The following is a 22,481-nucleotide window of genomic DNA, read 5'->3' as shown; positions in this document are numbered from 1 at the left end:
AACTGAATTTTGTAAAATTAATTAACAAAATGTACAATAATTATTTTTTGTTAGGATTTTGTAAAAAGAAAAAAAAAACATATTTGCATTCACTGCCTTTTGTTTTTCCCAAATATTACTTTTTTTGTTTTGTAATTTAGCAAACAACAACAACAACAATAATATACACAATAATAAATAATGTTTTCCATGCTCCAGTTTAAAGCGAAATTTAGCCTAAGTTCTAAAATATTTTTGAAATATTTTATACACACATTGTATTTGTTTCAATTGCAAAAACAAAACAAACAAACAAAAAACCAAATATGCTAATAAATAATCAAAAAACAACAACATGTAATTCAAAATATTTATTTCAAAAGCGAGGATTTAAAAAAATATTAACGAAGATTTATTAAAAATATTTTAAAGAATTATATTTTTTAAAGAATATTTTTTCAAGGGTCCACCTAAGGGGTGGATTTTTTAAAGGATATCCATTCAAGGGCTATAAAAGGCGTGGATGCTTTAAAGATAAGGGATATAAAAGGCGTGTATTTTTTAAAGGATATTCATTCAATGCCTAACCAAGGCGTGCATTTTTTAAAGGATATTCATGCAATGCGTGGATTTTTTAAAGGATATTCATTCAAGGGGTGGATTTTTTAAAGGATATTCATTAAAGGGCTATAAAAGGCGTGGATTTTTTAAAGAATATTTTTTTTTTTTTTTTTGTTTTTGCAAAATAGTCAGGCTTAACCCCAGTTTGTTGTTTTTATAAAATGACTATACAAGGTGTGATTTTTTTTTTTTTTTTTTTTTTGAAGAATATATTTTTTCCTTTAAAAATCTACCCCTTATCCATAAACACAATCAAGCACCCACCAATATAAAAATCGTATTACATACGGACTGAGTTTGACCTAAAAGTATGCTATATTTTTTTTACAAATACAACTCAGCAGTCATTATGAATGAAAAAATTGCCGTTTTTAGAAAACCTATATTTGTGTGGTTTTTCATTTTCAGGTAATAGGCGCCCAGCACCGTACAGTAGGTATATTTCGGAACATCGTTGAATTCAAATGCAAATAACTCCGCGACTACTGCACCGATTTTCATAAAAATTGCAGCAATGGTTAGAGGGAATTCTAATGTTTTATTCCATATTGACATATATAACATATCGTTAGCTAAAATGCAAAAAGGCGTAACTAACAAAAAAAAATGAAAATTGACTTTTTGAATGAATATTGTGAATGTCAATAAACTACATGTGTTGAAAGAGTTTACACGTCTGCAAAAAAGGAGCTTCTATTAACAAAAAACAAAAATACGTATTTACAAGTGGGTTTATTTGATAAATGCAAAACGGCGTAACTAACAAAAAATTCAAATTTTTACTTAATTGTTATGACTGCCATTAAACTAAATAACTAATTTTTTTAAAAAAAATTATAGTCTATTATTCGTCATATGCAATATCACCCTTTACAAAATCCACGCCTATTATAGGCCTTGAAAAAATATTCTTTACAAAATCCACGCCTATTATAGGCCTTGAAAAAATATTCTTTACAAAATCCACGCCTATTATAGGCCTTGAAAAAATATTCTTTACAAAATCCACGCCTATTATAGGCCTTGAAAAAATATTCTTTACAAAATCCACGCCTATTATAGGCCTTGAAAAAATATTCTTTACAAAATCCACGCCTATTATAGGACTTGAAAAAATATTGTTTAAAACTCCACGTCTATTATAGGCCTTGAAAAATTATTTTTAAAAAATCCACGCCTATTATAGGCCTTGAAAAAATATTCTTTAACAAATCCACGCCTATTATAGGCCTTGAAAAAATATTCTTTAACAAATCCACGCCTATTATAGGCCTTGAAAAAATATTCTTTAACAAATCCACGCCTATTATAGGCCTTGAAAAAATAGTCTTTAATACATCCACGCCTTGTGGAGGCCTTGAAAAAATAGTCTTTAATACATCCACGCCTATTATAGGCCTTGAAAAAATAGTCTTTAATACATCCACGCCTATTATAGGCCTTGAAAAAATATTCTTTAAAAAACCCACGCCTATTATAGGCCTCAAAAATATTCTTTAAAAAACCCACGCCTATTATAGGCCTCAAAAATATTCTTTAAAAAACCCACGCCTATTATAGGCCTCAAAAATATTCTTTAATAAATCCACGCCTCAGTTGGCCCTTGAAAAATATTCTTTAAAAAACCCACGCCTATTATAGGCCTGAAAAAATATGTTTTAAGAATCCAAGCCTATTATAGGCCTTGAAAAAATATGTTTTAAGAAATACGCCTATTATAGGCCTTGAAAAAATATTCCAAAATCCACGCCTATTATAGGCCTTGAAAAAATATTCTTTACAAAATCCACGCCTATTATAGGCCTTGAAAAAATATTCTTTACAAAATCCACGCCTATTATAGGCCTTGAAAAAATATTCTTTACAAAATCCACGCCTTGGTTAGGCCTTGAAAAAATATTCTTTACAAAATCCACGCCTTGGTTAGGCCTTGAAAAAATATTCTTTACAAAATCCACGCCTATTATAGGCCTTGAAAAAATATTCTTTACAAAATCCACGCCTATTATAGGCCTTGAAAAAATATTCTTTACAAAATCCACGCCTATTATAGGCCTTGAAAAAATATTCTTTACAAAATCCACGCCTATTATAGGCCTTGAAAAAATATTCTTTACAAAATCCACGCCTATTATAGGCCTTGAAAAAATATTCTTTACAAAATCCACGCCTATTATAGGCCTTGAAAAAATATTCTTTACAAAATCCACGCCTATTATAGGCCTTGAAAAAATATTCTTTACAAAATCCACGCCGTGGTTAGGACTTGAGAAAATATTCTTTACAAAATCCACGCCGTGGTTAGGACTTGAGAAAATATTCTTTACAAAATCCACGCCTATTATAGGCCTTGAAAAAATATTCTTTACAAAATCCACGCCGTGGTTAGGACTTGAAAAAATATTCTTTACAAAATCCACGCCTATTATAGGCCTTGAAAAAATATTCTTTACAAAATCCACGCCTATTATAGGCCTTGAAAAAATATTCTTTACAAAATCCACGCCTATTATAGGCCTTGAAAAAATATTCTTTACAAAATCCACGCCGTGGTTAGGACTTGAGAAAATATTCTTTACAAAATCCACGCCTATTATAGGCCTTGAAAAAATATTCTTTACAAAATCCACGCCTATTATAGGCCTTGAAAAAATATTCTTTACAAAATCCACGCCGTGGTTAGGACTTGAGAAAATATTCTTTACAAAATCCACGCCGTGGTTAGGACTTGAGAAAATATTCTTTACAAAATCCACGCCTATTATAGGCCTTGAAAAAATATTCTTTACAAAATCCACGCCGTGGTTAGGACTTGAAAAAATATTCTTTACAAAATCCACGCCTATTATAGGCCTTGAAAAAATATTCTTTACAAAATCCACGCCTATTATAGGCCTTGAAAAAATATTCTTTACAAAATCCACGCATATTATAGGCCTTGAAAAAATATTCTTTACAAAATCCACGCCTATTATAGGCCTTGAAAAAATATTCTTTACAAAATCCACGCCTATTATAGGCCTTGAAAAAATATTCTTTACAAAATCCACGCCTATTATAGGCCTTGAAAAAATATTCTTTACAAAATCCACGCCGTGGTTAGGACTTGAGAAAATATTCTTTACAAAATCCACGCCGTGGTTAGGACTTGAGAAAATATTCTTTACAAAATCCACGCCTATTATAGGCCTTGAAAAAATATTCTTTACAAAATCCACGCCTTGGTTAGGCCTTGAAAAAATATTCTTTAAAAAATCCACGCCTTGGTTAGGCCTTGAAAAAATATTCTTTAAAAAATCCACGCCTTGGTTAGGCCTTGAAAAAATATTCTTTAAAAAATCCACGCCTTGGTTAGGCCTTGAAAAAATATTCTTTACAAAATCCACGCCTATTATAGGCCTTGAAAAAATATTCTTTACAAAATCCACGCCTATTATAGGCCTTGAAAAAATATTCTTTACAAAATCCACGCCTATTATAGGCCTTGAAAAAATATTCTTTACAAAATCCACGCCGTGGTTAGGACTTGAGAAAATATTCTTTACAAAATCCACGCCTATTATAGGCCTTGAAAATATATTCTTTACAAAATCCACGCCTTGGTTAGGCCTTGAAAAATATTCTTTACAAAATCCACGCCTTGGTTAGGACTTGAGAAAATATTCTTTACAAAATCCACGCCTATTATAGGCCTTGAAAAATATTCTTTACAAAATCCACGCCTTGGTTAGGACTTGAGAAAATATTCTTTACAAAATCCACGCCTATTATAGGCCTTGAAAATATATTCTTTACAAAATCCACGCCTTGGTTAGGCCTTGAAAAATATTCTTTACAAAATCCACGCCTTGGTTAAGCCTTGAAAAATATTCTTTACAAAATCCACGCCTTGGTTAAGCCTTGAAAAAATATTCTTTACAAAATCCACGCCTTGGTTAGGCCTTGAAAAAATATTCTTTACAAAATCCACGCCTTGGTTAGGCCTTGAAAAAATATTCTTTAAAAAATCCACGCCTTGGTTAGGCCTTGAAAAAATATTCTTTAAAAAATTCACGCCTTGGTTAGGCCTTGAAAAAATATTCTTTAAAAAATCCACGCCTTGGTTAGGCCTTGAAAAAATATTCTTTACAAAATCCACGCCTTGGTTAGGCCTTGAAAAAATATTCTTTACAAAATCCACGCCTTGGTTAGGCCTTGAAAAAATATTCTTTACAAAATCCACGCCTATTATAGGCCTTGAAAAAATATTCTTTACAAAATCCACGCCTATTATAGGCCTTGAAAAAATATTCTTTACAAAATCCACGCCTATTATAGGCCTTGAAAAAATATTCTTTACAAAATCCACGCCGTGGTTAGGACTTGAGAAAATATTCTTTACAAAATCCACGCCTATTATAGGCCTTGAAAATATATTCTTTACAAAATCCACGCCTTGGTTAGGCCTTGAAAAATATTCTTTACAAAATCCACGCCTTGGTTAGGACTTGAGAAAATATTCTTTACAAAATCCACGCCTATTATAGGCCTTGAAAAATATTCTTTACAAAATCCACGCCTTGGTTAGGACTTGAGAAAATATTCTTTACAAAATCCACGCCTATTATAGGCCTTGAAAATATATTCTTTACAAAATCCACGCCTTGGTTAGGCCTTGAAAAATATTCTTTACAAAATCCACGCCTTGGTTAAGCCTTGAAAAAATATTCTTTACAAAATCCACGCCTTGGTTAGGCCTTGAAAAAATATTCTTTAAAAAATCCACGCCTTGGTTAGGCCTTGAAAAAATATTCTTTAAAAAATCCACGCCTTGGTTAGGCCTTGAAAAAATATTCTTTAAAAAATTCACGCCTTGGTTAGGCCTTGAAAAAATATTCTTTAAAAAATCCACGCCTTGGTTAGGCCTTGAAAAAATATTCTTTACAAAATCCACGCCTTGGTTAGGCCTTGAAAAAATATTCTTTACAAAATCCACGCCTATTATAGGCCTTGAAAAAATATTCTTTACAAAATCCACGCCGTGGTTAGGACTTGAGAAAATATTCTTTACAAAATCCACGCCTATTATAGGCCTTGAAAAAATATTCTTTACAAACTCCACGCCTATTATAGGCCTTGAAAAAATATTCTTTACAAAATCCACGCCTTGGTTAGGCTTTGAAAAAATATTCTTTAGAAAATCCACGCCTATATAAAAATGATAATCCATTGTTTTTTGTCTGACTATATCTAGTACGACTAGTATTTATTTCAATTTTATTTTTGTTTGTATACATTATTTAAATAATTTTAAAAAATATATTTATAGAAAAATCACATAAAATTATACAATACTTAATTTAAAAAAAAATAATATTTTTTTCTTCGTATATAAAACAAAAAAAAACAAATATTTAAAAAAATCACTAACACATGTATACAATAGGATAAATATTACCAATTTAAAATTAATTCCGAAAAAAATTGAGATCATCTTTTTTTTTTTGAGTAAAATATATATAGTAATATACATAGATAGGTATTTGAAAGATAAATGTCTTATACAGCCAAATTTTTATAGTCATGTCTTATGGGGATTTTTGTAGATTTTTTTCGTTTCGTTTTTTTTTTATTTTTAAAACAGTTCTATTTTTTTCTATTTGTTAAAACACATGGATAGTCGAAGGGGTGTGGTGTGAGTATTTGGTTTTCGTTTTTCCTTTTTTTAATTATACAACGCCATCACAGATGTACAATCATCAAAATCGATTAAATATTTCTGTAAACTTTTCGGAATTTCCAATTGTTCAATAATTTTTTGTAACGATGACTTTTCTTTCGATGCTCGATATTGATTTTGCATTTCAACGGTGGAATTGGCAAATGTCTGTATTAAATGCTTGCGTAATTGTATTCGAGTTAGAACATTCAGTTCTAGGGGTTGTGTGGCTAAACGTTTAAGGTCCTCTTCGAACTCTTGTCGTTCCAATGACCATTTATGGGCTAGTTTCGATGATTTGTAATATGGGAATTTAAAACCATTTAATACTGTAAGGAAGAAGAAGAAGATTATCATTTGAATGTTTTTTTTCAGACCTCCTACTTACCTAAAAACTTGGAAAATTCTTTAGCTCCCGGAGCCCTCAATGTCCTTAGACTATTAACCACATGATCATAGCATATCTGCTGTATGCCCACACCTTCTTTTAACAGAAATTCGGCAATATGCAATTTATTTAGGGTCACTGCCCGCGACAGCGGTGTATGACAAAATGGAACATAACAATTTGTACTGGAGGTTGAGACAACAATTGACGACGACGATGTAGACGGCGAGGGCGATGTCATCCACGACAATCCATTCACATGGGCAAACAATATACGTGCTATCAGCTTAAACTCTTCCAATTTATCGATATATTGCACCGCCAAAATCAAATCATTATCAATTTCCATAGCCAGCGATGAGGCATCCAGCTGCAGCATATATTCCAACATATTCGATTTTTTATAGATTATTGCCAATTGTATAGCTGTAAATCCATCCGGATTGCGTACTTTTAAACTATTCAAATTTTCGTCGTAACGTAGCAGCAGACGTAACATTTCCGGCATATCAAAATCGATGCAATGATGCAACAAATAGTGGGAGGTAATGTGACGTGCCCCACGTTCCAACAGACAGGAGGCCAGCGGAATGTTATTTTTTTGCACCGCATAAAAGAGGGCCGTATTCCCATCTTTATCTTGTAAATTGACACGGGCACCCTTCCTTATCAACTCCATGGCTATGTCGAATTGATCATAGGCAATGGCATACATCAGCGGTGTCTTATCATGCTCATCGATCTCATTGATATTGATTTTATTGGTCTGCAGCAGCAGGTTGGCCACATTTGAATTGCGATATTTTAAAGCAGCATGCAGTGGGGTTTCAGCTGTATTGAATGTTTTGGCATTTGGATTTGCACCAAATTCCAATAACAGCTGTGTTATATCACAGTTATCGGCCCCGATGTGCAACGGGGTATAGCCAACGGCCGTTGTTACATCCACCTTGGCACCATGTTCCAAAAGGATGCGAGCACATTCACAATCACCACCCACCGCGGCATAATGTAGCGGTGCCATTGTCATGTGATCCAAGGTGTGGGGATCTTGGGCCATCAGTATGGCATTACCATTGCCGACAGAGGCATTGCTGCTACCACCAGCACCGGCAGTAGTGGCCGCTGTTGCACTACCCATGCTATTATTACGATCACAGAAATAATTTTCCAAATTGCTAACAATATCTCCAGTTCGTTCGAATGTTTTGGCATAATAATAATACAGAGATGTAAACTCTTCAACAGTCTCATCATTTGAATTGTCCGAATTGTTGCTGGCATTAAATTCATCTTCCCATTCCAAGCAGTCCATACCTTCCGGAGTGGTATCGATTTCAATTTCATTGGATTTGGATTTTTCTGAAAAAAAATTGAAAATAATATTTAAAAAAAATATTTTCTAAAAAAAAAGTTCCACCTAAGGCGTGGATTTTTTAAGGAATAATTTTTCCAGGGTCCTTCTACAACGTAGATTTTTTAAAGAATATTTTTTCAAGGCTTGGATTTTTTAAAGAATACTTTTTTAAGGGTCCACCTAAGGCGTGGATTTTTTAAAGAACAGTTTTTCAAGGGTCCACCTTAGGCGTGGACTTTTTAAGGAATATTTTTTCAAGGGTCCACCCTAGGCGTGGACTTTTTATGGAATATTTTTTCAAGGGTCCACCCTATGCGTGGACTTTTTAAGGAATATTTTTTCAAGGGCTATACAAGGCGTGGTATTTTAAAAGAATATTTTTCAAGGGCTATACAAGGCGTGGTATTTTAAAAGAATATTTTTTCAAGGGCTATACAAGGCGTGGTATTTTAAAAGAATATTTTTTCATGGGTCCACCTAAGGGGTGGATTTTTTAAAGAATATTTTTTCAAGGTTCCACCTAAGGGGTGAATTTTTTAAAGAATATTTTTTCAAGGGTCCACCTAAGACGTGAATTTTTTAAAGAATATTTGTTCAAGGGTCCACCTAAGACGTGAATTTTTTAAAGAATATTTTTTTAAGGGTCCATCTAAGGCGTGGATTTTTTTAAAGAATAAGGATGAATTTTTTAAAGAATATTTTTTCAAGGGTCCATCCAAGGCGTGGATTTTTTTAAAGAATGAGGATGAATTTTTTAAAGAATATTTTTTCAAGGGACCATCTAAGGCGGGGATTTTTTTAAAGAATGAGGATGAATTTTTTAAAGAATATTTTTTCAAGGGTCCATCTAAGGCGGGGATTTTTTTAAAGAATGAGGATGAATTTTTTAAAGAATATTTTTTAAGGGCTTTCATATTCCAGAATTTGTTTTAAATTTTTTTCAAGATCTACCACAAATACACTTCCATCCAACATCGTTATTTAGAAGAGGAACACTATTGATCTTATCAAAGTGTATGTAATCTGATTGCATGATGGTTTTGCAAAAGTCGTCATATGTGCAATATAGGTCATATTGCACTTTTTTTAGAGTAAAGAGAGCCCAAAGATGTAACATTACAGACACTACAAGTAAAAAATGTTACCGGGACCACTAAACTTCACAAAACCGGACGTCCAGAATTTGTTTTAAATTTTTTTCAAGATCTACCACAAATACACTTCCATCCAACATCGTTATTTAGAAGAGGAACACTATTGATCTTATCAAAGTGTATGTAATCTGATTGCAGGATTGCATGATGGTTTTGCAAAAGTCGTCATATGTGCAATATAGGTCATATTGCACTTTTTTTAGAGTAAAGAGAGCCCAAAGATGTAACATTACAGACACTACAAGTAAAAAATATTACCGGGACCACTAAACTTCACAAAACCGGACGTCATCATCTTGCCACCATAAGGACACGAATGAACAAAATCGTGTTTTATTATTTTACTCCACAACAACAATAACAACATACCCGGTTGAAAAATCAAATCTGGTTCTTCACACGATTGTATCAGTAATTGTAATATTTCCGTATCACCCATTAATGCCGCCGAACCAATTGCCGTTCGTCCACATGAATAGGATATGAATGTGGCCCTATAAAAACAGAAAGAGATTTCAAAATTTATATTTAATCACAAAAAAAAGAATAATTTCATTTTCTTACCTGGCACCTTGCATCAGACAGGATAAAGTCTCTTCATAATTGGAATTATGGACCGCCGTCAGGAGACGTTCATTGAGTTCAGTACAACAACCAACATTTGCGAGCATTTCTTGCGTATAACATATGCTGTTTCGATTTGGCAATACAAAAACAAAGCAACAAATTATTTTATTTAGGCAAACTGAATAAAATGCAAATGAATAAAATTAGAATGTGATTTTTTGTAAGATTCTCACTGCTCTGGACTGGCCAATTTTCTTGTTTCCTTTTGTTTTATTTTCTGTTCCATTTGTATGGGGGAGAGCGCATGTCTGTACAATTAATGAGGGGTGGGTGGTAGGTGGTAATTTCAAAACAATGCATTTTGTTGTGATTTGCAATGCTTGAAGGATTTGAAAAAGGGGGATGATAGTTGAATTTAAAGGAAGTTCGATAACGTTTCTATTTAAGCCGTTGTAGTGGTTGTTGTTATTTAAAGCACTCTTCATCTTTTTCTACTTTAGTGTACTTTGAAATGATAACAAGTCAAGTGTTGGTGATAGAGAGAGAGAGAGAGCGAGAAGAATGTGACAGGTGCAATTGATCAGCTGATAAATAGAACATATGAGCATGTCGGTGTGTGCGTTGGTTTTCGTAAACAAAAAGTTAATTGTTTTAAATTTATAAAGCAAAAAATAGGAAGTTGAGAGATTAGAAAAGTTGGAAGACAATTAAAAAATTAAATTAAATCGTTCGATTCCCCAACAATATTAGAAGAATAAATAATGCTGTGAACAGCATTTGGAATCATGATAATAACATGGAACGGCCTTAGTGTAAACCCAACAAAGGCGGAACTGGCAACACTGGGTGGAGTGCAGTTTCATCTATCACCCAAAGCAAAGTACCTTGGTACAATCCTGCACTGTCAATTACGATGGAACGGGCGAAGAGAGAGCCGATGTTGTACCTTTGGGCATGGTTGTATCTTGAACGAACAGGGTATGACATTGAACGTATGTCATTGGACCAACGCATAAAACTAAGCTTTTTATCCAAGATGGAAGAAGGTACAGGGGCTGGCGTCTACTGTGAAAGGCTAGGCCTTCAACTTACCTACAAGCTGGATAGCAACTGTAGTTTTTTCCAAGCTGAAATCTTCGCGATTTGGAAGGTAGTGGAATTGATAAAAAATATGGATGCAGAGATCGTTGAACCGGTGACTAGTGGATAGTCAAGCGCCTCATAAAGCCATCAAATCAATTTACTTAGACCTATCAGGCTGTATTGGATACACCGCAACACCATAATGAAAGAGCAGACAAATTAGCTAGACGAGGATCTCAATCTACAGATCTAGCAATTGATGGCTTAATCAAAGCACCCATATGTCATCTTTATCGGAACTTTGAGACGTTCTTTGAAGACAGAGCCTATGAAGTTTGGCACAACGAACCTAGGGTGCAATGTATCAAGATCTATTTGGCCGACTCCGTCTACCAAAAGGATACACTCACTGTTGAACCTGAGCACAGCTTAAATAAGAGTAATGACATGAATCATTACTGGTCATTTCAATATCAGGGCCTTTACCAGTAAATGGGACCATGATCCTAATGATTACAGTAGACTCTGCGTTGGCGAGGAGGAGACAGAGACAATTGAGCATCTCCTGTGTCGCTACCCAGTTCTGGCCTACAGACTAGTGGGTGTTCATTTCCACCGAGTCTTAGTTTCTTCTCAACAACGGAACCTGCTCTAATCTACAGCATAATTAGAAACCTAAAGTGGTTGGGAAAGTGCAACCTTGACACGTAATATATCTTCTGTCCGATCTCTATAGCCATCGATACTATCTCATACTTACCTTCTCACACTTCCTTGTAAGCTTCTCATCTCTCTCTATCCCCCTTCAATTCTCCCTGCTCTTCAACCAGCATGTTAATAAAAGGTATGTTCTAGAACCAGCAAGAAGTAAAATTTTTACTACAATCAATTTTTTCCTTTATGATATCAAAAAATTAGTAGATTCTTCATTTTCTGAGACAGGACAAAAAAAAACAAATCAAAATAAATTTCGATTAAAAAAAGATTCAAGCTGGTTCTAGAACAGGCACTATTTGTGATATACTTAAAAATATATATAAAGTCAAATTTAATTTTTTTATGAAATACCAACTTACCTCCGCAACAGTTCCATTGTCTTGTGTCTTCTTTGTTTCTCTGTACTGGTGTATTTCAGGTTACCTTATCGGTTCTGATCGGATAGTCAGATGAAGTGGCGAGAAAAAGTTAACCGCGAAAATTTAATAATTGGTATCCGTCAGCTGTTCTAAATTGACGTTATCAGACGATTTGCTAAATGGCGCGATAAACGTAACTGTGAAAGTTTAGTTAAATACGACCAGAGGTGCCATATCTATATATATAGCATTTCCACATTAAATGAAACCTTTTACAAATTAAATGAACCCTTTTCCAAATTAAATGAACCCTTTTCCAAATTAAATGAAACCTTTTCCAAATTAAATGAAACCTTTTCCAAATTAAATGAAACCTTTTCCACTTGAAATGAAACCTTTTACAAATAGAATGAAACCTTTTCCAATTGAAATGAAACCTTTTACAAATAGAATGAAACTTTTTCCAAATTAAATGAAACCTTTATTCTTATCTAAGGAAATATAATATTTGCACTAATTTTAAACCAATATTTGAAAATTAAATCAAAGAATATTAACAAATATAGTTGTATGGCTATGTAATTAACATAAATATTCTTTAATTCGGTGTGATTTCATTTAATATCTTTACTACATAAAACTAAATAAATAGTAATACAAACTGGGGTATTTCTTGACATTTTAATAAATAAATATTTAAGAACAAGAATTGAATACCCGGTCCTAAATGCGAAATACATATTTGACTTAATAAATTGTTGATGATAAGGTAACTGCTTATCTTAATGGAGGGGTTTCCGACTTGCAGCTTGTGGGATTTTCAAAACCATGTCCATAACGTAGTTAGAACAATCTTGCCGAGTAAGCTTTTGAATACTTCGCTCGATTACATCAACAATGTTATGTTCCATTGAAACGTCACACAGCTCAGCTCTTGCACATAATTTTATTTTTGAAAATGCATTTTCGATTGGATTTAGCATTGGAGAATAAGGCGGTAAGAATTTAAGGTTGCATCTTTTGGATTCGATCAAATTTTTTATGTCATGTCGCTTGTGTATTTGAGCGTTATTTTCCAACTCTTAATTCTATTTCCTCCACGCTTATTTTCCTTCAATGTTCCAAAATTTTGTTTGTAATTACTTCACATTGTCGAGAATTTACTGTTTTGGATGTTCACATTATCGAGAGTTCACTGTATTTAAAAATAGCAACGTTTAAAATAAATGCGAACCTGATTTTAGCTCGGGAAGCTCTGATAATTGGAAACCTGAGGAAGAATCAATATCCTCGCCAAGTATTGCAAGTGGAAATGCTCCAGAACCTACCGAAGCTACATCTACAAGACCCCGAAACAAATTGGGTCAGTATAACAAACTAACAAAAGACATGAAATTGTTATTATTTAAATTCTATGAAGAGGGGAGAACCATTTCCGAGGCTGCAAATTTAACCTGCATAAACATAAATTCCGAAAAAACATTTATAAGAAGATACAAACAAAATTTTGGAACATTGAAGGAAAATAAGCGTGGAGGAAATAGAATTAAGTTGTTGACATCACAAGTTTTAAGTCTGATCGAGTTCTATGTAGAAAGTCAACCTGGAATTACCCTCAAAGCCATAAAAACTAAACTGTTGAGAGAAAATGATATAAATATTTCCACAAGCTGCATAGAATATGGATTACAGAAATTAAAAATTACGTTTAAGATGGCCTCTATTGAAATATAACGAAAGAATGACTCCAGAACATTAGGCTTGAGACAAAAATATGCTCAAGACTTTACAAAATGGATACCCCAACAAGGAGAAAAATTTATATTCATTGATGAGTGTGGATTTAATCTTCACATACGAAGAACCCAAGCCCGTTCAAGACAAGGAACAGGAGCACTCATTGTGTTGCCTACGGTCAGAGGTCGTAATGTCACTATAATTGCAGCAATAAACAACGCGGGAGTTGTACATCACACAATCGTTTCTAATTCCAGTGTCAATGCAGACAGATTAAAATTATTTATAGAAATTTTTTTTTGAGAAAATCAATCCAGAGTTGGAAAATAACGCTCAAATACACAAGCGACATGACATAAAAAATTTGATCGAATCCAAAAGATGCAACCTTAAATTCTTACCGCCTTATTCTCCAATGCTAAATCCAATCGAAAATGCATTTTCAAAAATAAAATTATGTGCAAGAGCTGAGCTGTGTGACGTTTCAATGGAACATAACATTGTTGATGTAATCGAGCGAAGTATTCAAAAGCTTACTCGGCAAGATTGTTCTAACTACGTTATGGACATGGTTTTGAAAATCCCACAAGCTGCAAGTCGGAAACCCCTCCATTAAGATAAGCAGTTACCTTATCATCAACAATTTATTAAGTCAAATATGTATTTCGCATTTAGGACCGGGTATTCAATTCTTGTTCTTAAATATTTATTTATTAAAATGTCAAGAAATACCCCAGTTTGTATTACTATTTATTTAGTTTTATGTAGTAAAGATATTAAATGAAATCACACCGAATTAAAGAATATTTATGTTAATTACATAGCCATACAACTATATTTGTTAATATTCTTTGATTTAATTTTCAAATATTGGTTTAAAATTAGTGCAAATATTATATTTCCTTAGATAAGAATAAAGGTTTCATTTAATTTGGAAAAAGTTTCATTCTATTTGTAAAAGGTTTCATTTCAATTGGAAAAGGTTTCATTCTATTTGTAAAAGGTTTCATTTCAAGTGGAAAAGGTTTCATTTAATTTGGAAAAGGTTTCATTTAATTTGGAAAAGGTTTCATTTAATTTGGAAAAGGGTTCATTTAATTTGGAAAAGGGTTCATTTAATTTGTAAAAGGTTTCATTTAATGTGGAAATGCTATATATATAAAATAACTTAAAGCGGATTTACATATAACATTTGATCATGATTAAAGGACGAATCAGGGTTTATTTCCTTAATCAGGCTAAATTTACCATGATTTACCATACAAAATTAAATCATCGTGCGGCATGGATTATTTTAAATCACCTGCGTGAAGTTAGCGACATCGCTAACTTTCGATAACAAAATTTTTATCGAAATTACAGGGTGACACAGAACATCACAATTTCACGTTACGCATTACTAAATCACAAACATTTTAATCCTTCCTATACAAACCTCGAACATAGTGATGGTACCAAAAGAAAGAGGGAATTTCTACGAGTATTTTGGTATGCACAATATATTCAGATTCAGTTTTTTGTAGAACAAAGTTGCTGAATTTTTGATTTCCAACTGGTGGTCAGGACACCAAACTGGCTCTGGAAGCCTCCCTATACAAACCTCGAACATAGTGATAGTACCAAATGAAAGAGGGTGTCTCTACGAGTATTTTGGTATGCACCATATGTTCAGATTCAGTTTTTTGTAGAACAAAGTTGCTGAATTTCTGATTTCCAACTGGTGGTCAGGACACCAAACTGGCTCTGGAAGCCTCCCTATACAAACCTCGAACAAAGTGATGGTACCAAATGAAAGATGGAGTCTCTACGAGTATTTTGGTATGCACCATATGTTCAGATTCAGTTTTTTTGTAGAACAAAGTTGCTGAATTTCTGATTTCCAACTGGTGGTCAGGACACCAAAATGGCTCTGGACGCCTCCCTATACAAACCTCGAACATAGTGATGGTACCAAAAGAAAGAGGGAGTTTCTACGAGTATTTTGGTATGCACCATTTGTTCAAATTCAGTTTTTTGTAGAACAAAGTTACAGAATTTCTGATTTCCAACTGGTGGTCAGGACACCAAAATGGCTCTGGAAGCCTCCCTATACAAACCTCGAACAAAGTGATGGTAACAAATGAAAGAGGTCAGAAATTTTCAAAATGTAAAATAATATACATTACTTTGCACTTTTTGCCATATAACAAAATTCACCCATGCATTTCAAAGGAGGAAACTTTCATTAAAATTAAAAAACTGAATATTAGCAAATTAAATTTATGAAAAAATTGGAATCATATGTCAGCATGAGACTACCTTGCGTAATTATGCCATGGATTTAGCATAACTTAAATCACTTTGTACACATAATAAAATTAATTTTAAAATTAAATCACATTTTAATGCTTAGGTTTAAACTACAATTCAAATAGAAAGAGAATTGCAGTATTTTTGCGATGGAAGCCATGGCCCAAATATCAGACAATTCAGGTTAATTTCTGAAAATGTACAAAAAGGTTTGCTGTGGTGATTTCATATTAACAAGTAATAAGTAGTGGAGAGGGGGGCACCTCTGAACACTTTTTTCTTTGAAGCCTCATAACATTTTTTATGTTATAATTTTTGGTTTCTTATAAGTTTTAACTAAGAGGTACGTATGTAACCTTCAAAATGAATATACATATGACATACTTTAAGCTTGATATACATATTTTATTACTGTTTTAATGGACGAAGTCAAGGTGTTCAAAACTGCCCCCCAGGGGGCACCTTTAAACACAGCTCGGTAATTTTGAACGGCATGGTTTTTTACAGTGTTTATGTTCAAATATGTATGTATTGTATTCATATATATATCAGAAATATATTAATTTATTAAAAAATATATACAAAAATATTCGATAATTAAATAGTTCTGATCAAAATTTATTAAAACATAAAATGACATAAAAACAAAAATTTATATGGTGCAAAATACATCTAATTTCGTAATCTTTTTATCCCATTTGAAATTTTTAAGAAATCGAAGCCAAAAGTAAAAAAACTCCGTTTTTTACTGGAGTTTACTGGGTATGTTCAAAGGTGCCCCACCTGTGGTATTTTACGGAAATTTGTAATAACTTTTTTTGTAGTAAATATATATGAAAGAAAATATATTAGATATGTTTGAAATGATTGTTGGAATGCAAAAAAAAATTGTTTATCGAAAGAAAACTATCACTGAATTCTTCCAGCGCCCTTACAACCAAAAAATTAAAAGTTTACAATTGCAGTGCGAAAACATAGTCACTCATGTAAATTTTGTCGACCACTGAAAAAGCTAGCCAAAATGGCTTACGCAGATAAAGAACAAGATTGGCACATAAAAATTTTTGGTTGCGGGTCGGGAAAATTTTAAATCGAGATTTTATGAGCGCTGTTCAAAGGTGCCCCCTCTCCCCTATTTATTTTTTACCCCATTTGATATTAATTTTGTGTATTTAATCTTTTAAAACTATATCGATGTCTAAATCTACAACAGTGGTGGGCATAACAAATTTGAGAGTAAGTGCGGGTGAGCGTAACAGAGAATTCATCATTAAAAACGACTGACGAAAAGAGAAAAAAGAGAATGCGTGTTTAACCATCGACGCTCAGTTACGGTAGCGTATATGGCTAAGCATGCCTGATCTACAAACATTAACAGCATTGGTATTCATTTACCAGCCAATTTAAAATCTTAAAAATAAAAAATTGGAACAACTCTAGTTTAGTAAAAACGATCACATTTTTCTGAAATTTTTTCCAGAGTTAGGTATTTTTACCCTAACTATGGGGATATCTTTTTTTCTTGGGGTTAATGCTTGTTAATGTTTGTAGATTTGCACATACACCTAAACAATTTTTACTGGTCAAAGCAAATGTGAATAGCACTAATTTAGGGGAATTCCCTTTTTTACACGGCTTCCTCTGGAACCAATCTACCGTGTAAAAACAGACTTAGGTGTATATATTTGAAGATTTAAAAAGGAAGAAAAATAAATCAAAAAATGGTTTGTTGTTTTTGTTTGTGATCGAAGAAAAGCCCTTATTTTCGATGGCGGACACGATAACTCAAAAACTAATAACCCAATCGATTTCAAAATTTGGGATGTTTTCTGTGAGTGTATGAACTAGGATAAAGCCAATCGGTGAAAATCTTACATATTCTTTTTAACTTAGTTTGTGGTGGACTCGATGGTATGATATTCCTTGTCATCATGATCCCCCCGAAACAACGCCTGTACTTGGATATGGTCATGATCCAAGTACAGGCTGTTCATTTCGTTGTGTCGCTCATACAAGCGTCGTTGATTGAAATAAAAACGACAAGCATGTACGTATAGGCACGCAACAAGCATGGACTATTAATAAGGTTTACAGGGGGTAAATTCATGCTTATACTACATTTACACTGTACAGTATTTTTCGGTTAATTGACCCTACGGTTAATTGGTTTCCACGCTTAATTGAACCACATGATGGGGCAAAAAATATTTCAGAGGAAAATACATGTAAATTTTCTCGGATAATTAAACCCTGTTAATTGATTTTCCCGCTTAATTGGTTCAAAATTCATGAATAAAAAATAAATTTTCCTTTTACTTTTCACCGGTTAATTGCATAGTAATAATTGACAAATAATCTGTAATTTTTTACATACATATTTGACATTATTTAATTCAAAACTTATGTTTATTGCCAATGAAAAACTGCGAGAAATCGTAATTTGTATTTGACAATGGATTTTTTTAAATCATTAGTAGTTCCTATTATACGGGATTACTGTAATTGAAAAAACTATTCAATTAAGCGGGTTCGGATAATTGGTTCCTCGGTTAATTGAACAAAAATTTGTGCAAATTTTGATGTGTAATTAACCGAAAAATACTGTACTAGATTTAGTAAATGCAGTAGATCTAAATTGTTCTAATGTACATACTATTTTATGCTTAAGTCTTCCCTTTTTATCTTTTAAAAACTAAGGCAATTTTTTTAAATATATTGAATTAAAAAAATGAACAAAGTTAGCTTCGGCAAAGACATCGATATAGTTTTAAAAGATTAAATACACAAAATTAATATCAAATGGGTTAAAAAATAAATGGGGGAGAGGGGGTACCTTTGAACAGCGCTCATAAAATCTCGATTTAAAATTTTCCCGACCTGCAACCAAAAATTTTTATGTGCCAATCTTGTTCTTTATCTGCAAAAGCTAGCCAAAATGGCTTAGCTAGCTTTTTCTGTGATCGACAAAATTTACATGAGTGACTATGTTTTCGCACTGCAATTGTAAACTTTTAATTTTTTGGTTGTAAGGGCGCAGGAAGAATTCAGTGATAGTTTTCTTTCGATAAACAATTTTTTTTGTGCATTCCAACAATCATTTCAAACATATCTAATATATTTTCTTTCATATATATTTACTACAAAAAAAGTTATTACAAATTTCCGTAAAATACCACAGGTGGGGCACCTTTGAACATACCCAGTAAACTCCAGTAAAAAACGGAGTTTTTGACATTTGGCTTCGATTTCTTAAAAATTTCAAATGGGATAAAAAGATTACGAAATTAGATGTATTTTGCACCATATAAATTTTTGTTTTTATGTCATTTTATGTTTTAATAAATTTTGATCAGAACTATTTAATTATCGAATATTTTTGTATATATTTTTTAATAAATTAATATATTTCTGATATATATATGAATACAATACATACATATTTGAACATAAACACTGTAAAAAACCATGCCGTTCAAAATTACCGAGCTGTGTTTAAAGGTGCCCCCTGGGGGGCAGTTTTGAACACCTTGACTTCGTCCATTAAAACAGTAATAAAATATGTATATCAAGCTTAAAGTATGTCATATGTATATTCATTTTGAAGGTTACATACGTACCTCTTAGTTAAAACTTATAAGAAACCAAAAATTATAACATAAAAAATGTTATGAGGCTTCAAAGAAAAAAGTGTTCAGAGGTGCCCCCCTCTCCACTACTTATTACTTGTTAATATGAAATCACCACAGCAAACCTTTTTGTACATTTTCAGAAATTAACCTGAATTGTCTGATATTTGGGCCATGGCTTCCATCGCAAAAATACTGCAATTCTCTTTCTATTTGAATTGTAGTTTAAACCTAAGCATTAAAATGTGATTTAATTTTAAAATTAATTTTATTATGTGTACAAAGTGATTTAAGTTATGCTAAATCCATGGCATAATTACGCAAGGTAGTCTCATGCTGACATATGATTCCAATTTTTTTCATAAATTTAATTTGCTAATATTCAGTTTTTAAATATTAATGAAAGTTTCCCCCTTTAAAATGCATGGGTGAATTGTGTTATATGGCAAAAAGTGCAAAGTAATGTATATTATTTTACATTTTGAAAATTTCTGACCTCTTTCATTTGTTACCATCACTTTGTTCGAGGTTTGTATAGGGAGGCTTCCAGAGCCAGTTTGGTGTCCTGACCACCAGTTGGAAATCAGAAATTCAGCAACTTTGTTCTACAAAAAAACTGAATCTTAACATATGGTGCATACCAAAATACTCGTAGAGACTCCATCTTTCATTTGGTACCATCACTTTGTTCGAGGTTTGTATAGGGAGGCTTCCAGAGCCAGTTTGGTGTCCTGACCACCAGTTGGAAATCAGAAATTCAGCAACTTTGTTCTACAAAAAACTGAATTTGAACAAATGGTGCATACCAAAATACTCGTAGAAACTCCCTCTTTCTTTTGGTACCATCACTATGTTCGAGGTTTGTATAGGGAGGCTTCCAGAGCCATTTTGGTGTCCTGACCACCAGTTGGAAATCAGAAATTCAGCAACTTCGTTCTACAAAAAAACTGAATCTGAACATATGGTGCATACCAAGATACTCGTAGAGACCCCCTCTTTCATTTGGTACCCTTACTTTGTTCGAGGTTTGTATAGGGAGGCTTCCAGAGCCATTTTGGTGTCCTGACCACCAGTTGGAAATCAGAAATTCAGCAACTTTGTTCTACAAAAAACTGAATTTGAACAAATGGTGCATACCAAAATACTCGTAGAGACTCCCTCTTTCATTTGGTACTATCACTATGTTCGAGGTTTGTATAGGGATGCTTCCAGAGCCAGTTTGGTGTCCTGACCACCAGTTGGAAATCAGAAATTCAGCAACTTTGTTCTACAAAAAACTGAATTTGAACAAATGGTGCATACCAAAATACTCGTAGAGACTCCCTCTTTCATTTAGTAGCATCACTATGTTCGAGGTTTGTATAGGGAGGCTTCCAGAGCCAGTTTGGTGTCCTGACCACCAGTTGGAAATCAGAAATTCATCAAATTTGTTCTACAAAAAACTGAATTTGAACAAATGGTGCATACCAAAATACTCGTAGAGACTCCCTCTTTCATTTGGTAGCATCACTTTGTTCGAGGTTTGTATATGGAGGCTTCCAGAGCCAGTTTGGTGTTCTGACCACCAGTTGGAAATCAGAAATTCAGCAACTTTGTTCTACAAAAAACTGAATCTGAACATATGGTGCATACCAAAATACTCGTAGAGACTCCCTCTTTCATTTGGTACCATCACTATGTTCGAGGTTTGTATATGGAGGCTTCCAGAGCCAGTTTGGTGTCCTGACCACCAGTTGGAAATCAGAAATTCAGCAACATTGTTCTACAAAAAACTGAATCTGAACATATGGTGCATACCAAAATACTCGAATAGACTCCCTCTTTCATTTGGTACCATCACTATGTTCGAGGTTTGTATAGGAAGGCTTCCAGAGGCGGACATCTCTCCTGATTCACTGGATTAAAATGTTTGTGATTTAGTAACGCTTTATTTTTAGATTATAATATAATATGTTTCAAAATTTTCGTGTTGTTTATTATTTTTCATTACTAATGAATTATGTTAATATTTTTATTAATAATTTTGAAAAATTATTATTTTATAATATTCTGCGCTATCTCTGTTGGAAAGCACTGTTGTTAAAAATAGTATTAAACGTGAAATTGTGATGTTCTGTGTCACCCTGTAATTTCGATAAAAATTTTGTTATCGAAAGTTAGCGATGTCGCTAACTTCACGCAGGTTTTAAATCATGATCGAAATCATGATACTACTGAGATGCAACGCGGTTTTTGTGCTAAAAAAATACAACTCTCTCACAATGTACAAAAATTTGCAACTGTTTTCACATGTTGTTTGTTTTTAAATTTAACGGTTACCAAATACAAAAATTAAATAACAATTATTAATAGAATTTTTGTGTTTTTCGTTGTTTTTTAAAATTTCCAAACGATCGCACCATTTCAAAAACATTTCCATTGTTGTAATTTTTCGTTTCATGTTCAAATTGCAAACAACTATTTTTGCAGCAAATCTATAATTTTGTATGTATACTAACAAACATCAGCTGATCCGTATTTAGATCATGATTAAAGGTATGTGTAAACAATTAGGATGTATTTCTGGATTTCGTTAATCGAGTCGATTTAAAATCGTATATGTAAATATACTTTTAGTGTGTTAAGTGAGTGACGGACAGATCATCGCCCAGACGAAACGGCTAAAGCTAGAAGCATGAAAATTTTTGGTGTGGGTTGTTGTTGCTGTATAGGCGTGAGATAAGGCTGAGTTTTTGGAAATTTGAACTAGAAGGGCACTAAAATATGGTACCCTTTGAATTAGGCGAACGAGAAGAGCTACAATTCTGAAATTTGGAATGTGGGTCACCGATGGAAACTAAAGTTTACTAAATTTAGTTCTAATTGTATATGTATTGAACATATATAGCTAGAATCTTGAAATGTTA

The 22,481-nt window shown here is 33.0% G+C and overlaps 1 protein-coding gene across 1 annotated transcript; it reads right to left on the bottom strand.

Moving 5' to 3' along the window:
* Positions 1–6,304: 6,304 nt before the first annotated feature.
* LOC133338252 (ankyrin-1) lies at positions 6,305–9,868 on the bottom strand. Its single transcript, XM_061546430.1, has 4 exons — positions 9,762–9,868; positions 9,567–9,691; positions 6,687–8,048; positions 6,305–6,627 (listed from the first exon to the last, which is right to left on the bottom strand). Exons 1-4 carry the CDS (start codon positions 9,866–9,868, stop codon positions 6,305–6,307), a joined length of 1,917 nt encoding a protein of 638 aa, XP_061402414.1.
* Positions 9,869–22,481: the final 12,613 nt, after the last annotated feature.

This window comes from Musca vetustissima, unplaced genomic scaffold (genome assembly GCF_032173495.1).
Source record: "Musca vetustissima isolate MV318-11 ecotype Yass unplaced genomic scaffold, APGP_CSIRO_Mvet_v1 utg71374, whole genome shotgun sequence".
In the NCBI taxonomy this organism is placed as follows: Eukaryota; Metazoa; Arthropoda; class Insecta; order Diptera; family Muscidae; genus Musca; species Musca vetustissima.
This window is presented reverse-complemented; position numbering and strand designations above follow the sequence as displayed.

Excerpts from the sequence above, each read along its gene's own strand:
- LOC133338252 (XM_061546430.1), bottom strand. The coding sequence starts at position 9,868 with ATGCTCGCAAATGTTGGTTGTTGTACTGAACTCAATGAACGTCTCCTG. Across the intron at positions 8,049-9,566 it reads AGATTTGATTTTTCAACCGG|AAAAATCCAAATCCAATGAA; the intron begins GTATGTTGTTAT and ends ATTTTTTTTCAG. Across the intron at positions 6,628-6,686 it reads AGAATTTTCCAAGTTTTTAG|TATTAAATGGTTTTAAATTC; the intron begins GTAAGTAGGAGG and ends TCTTCCTTACAG.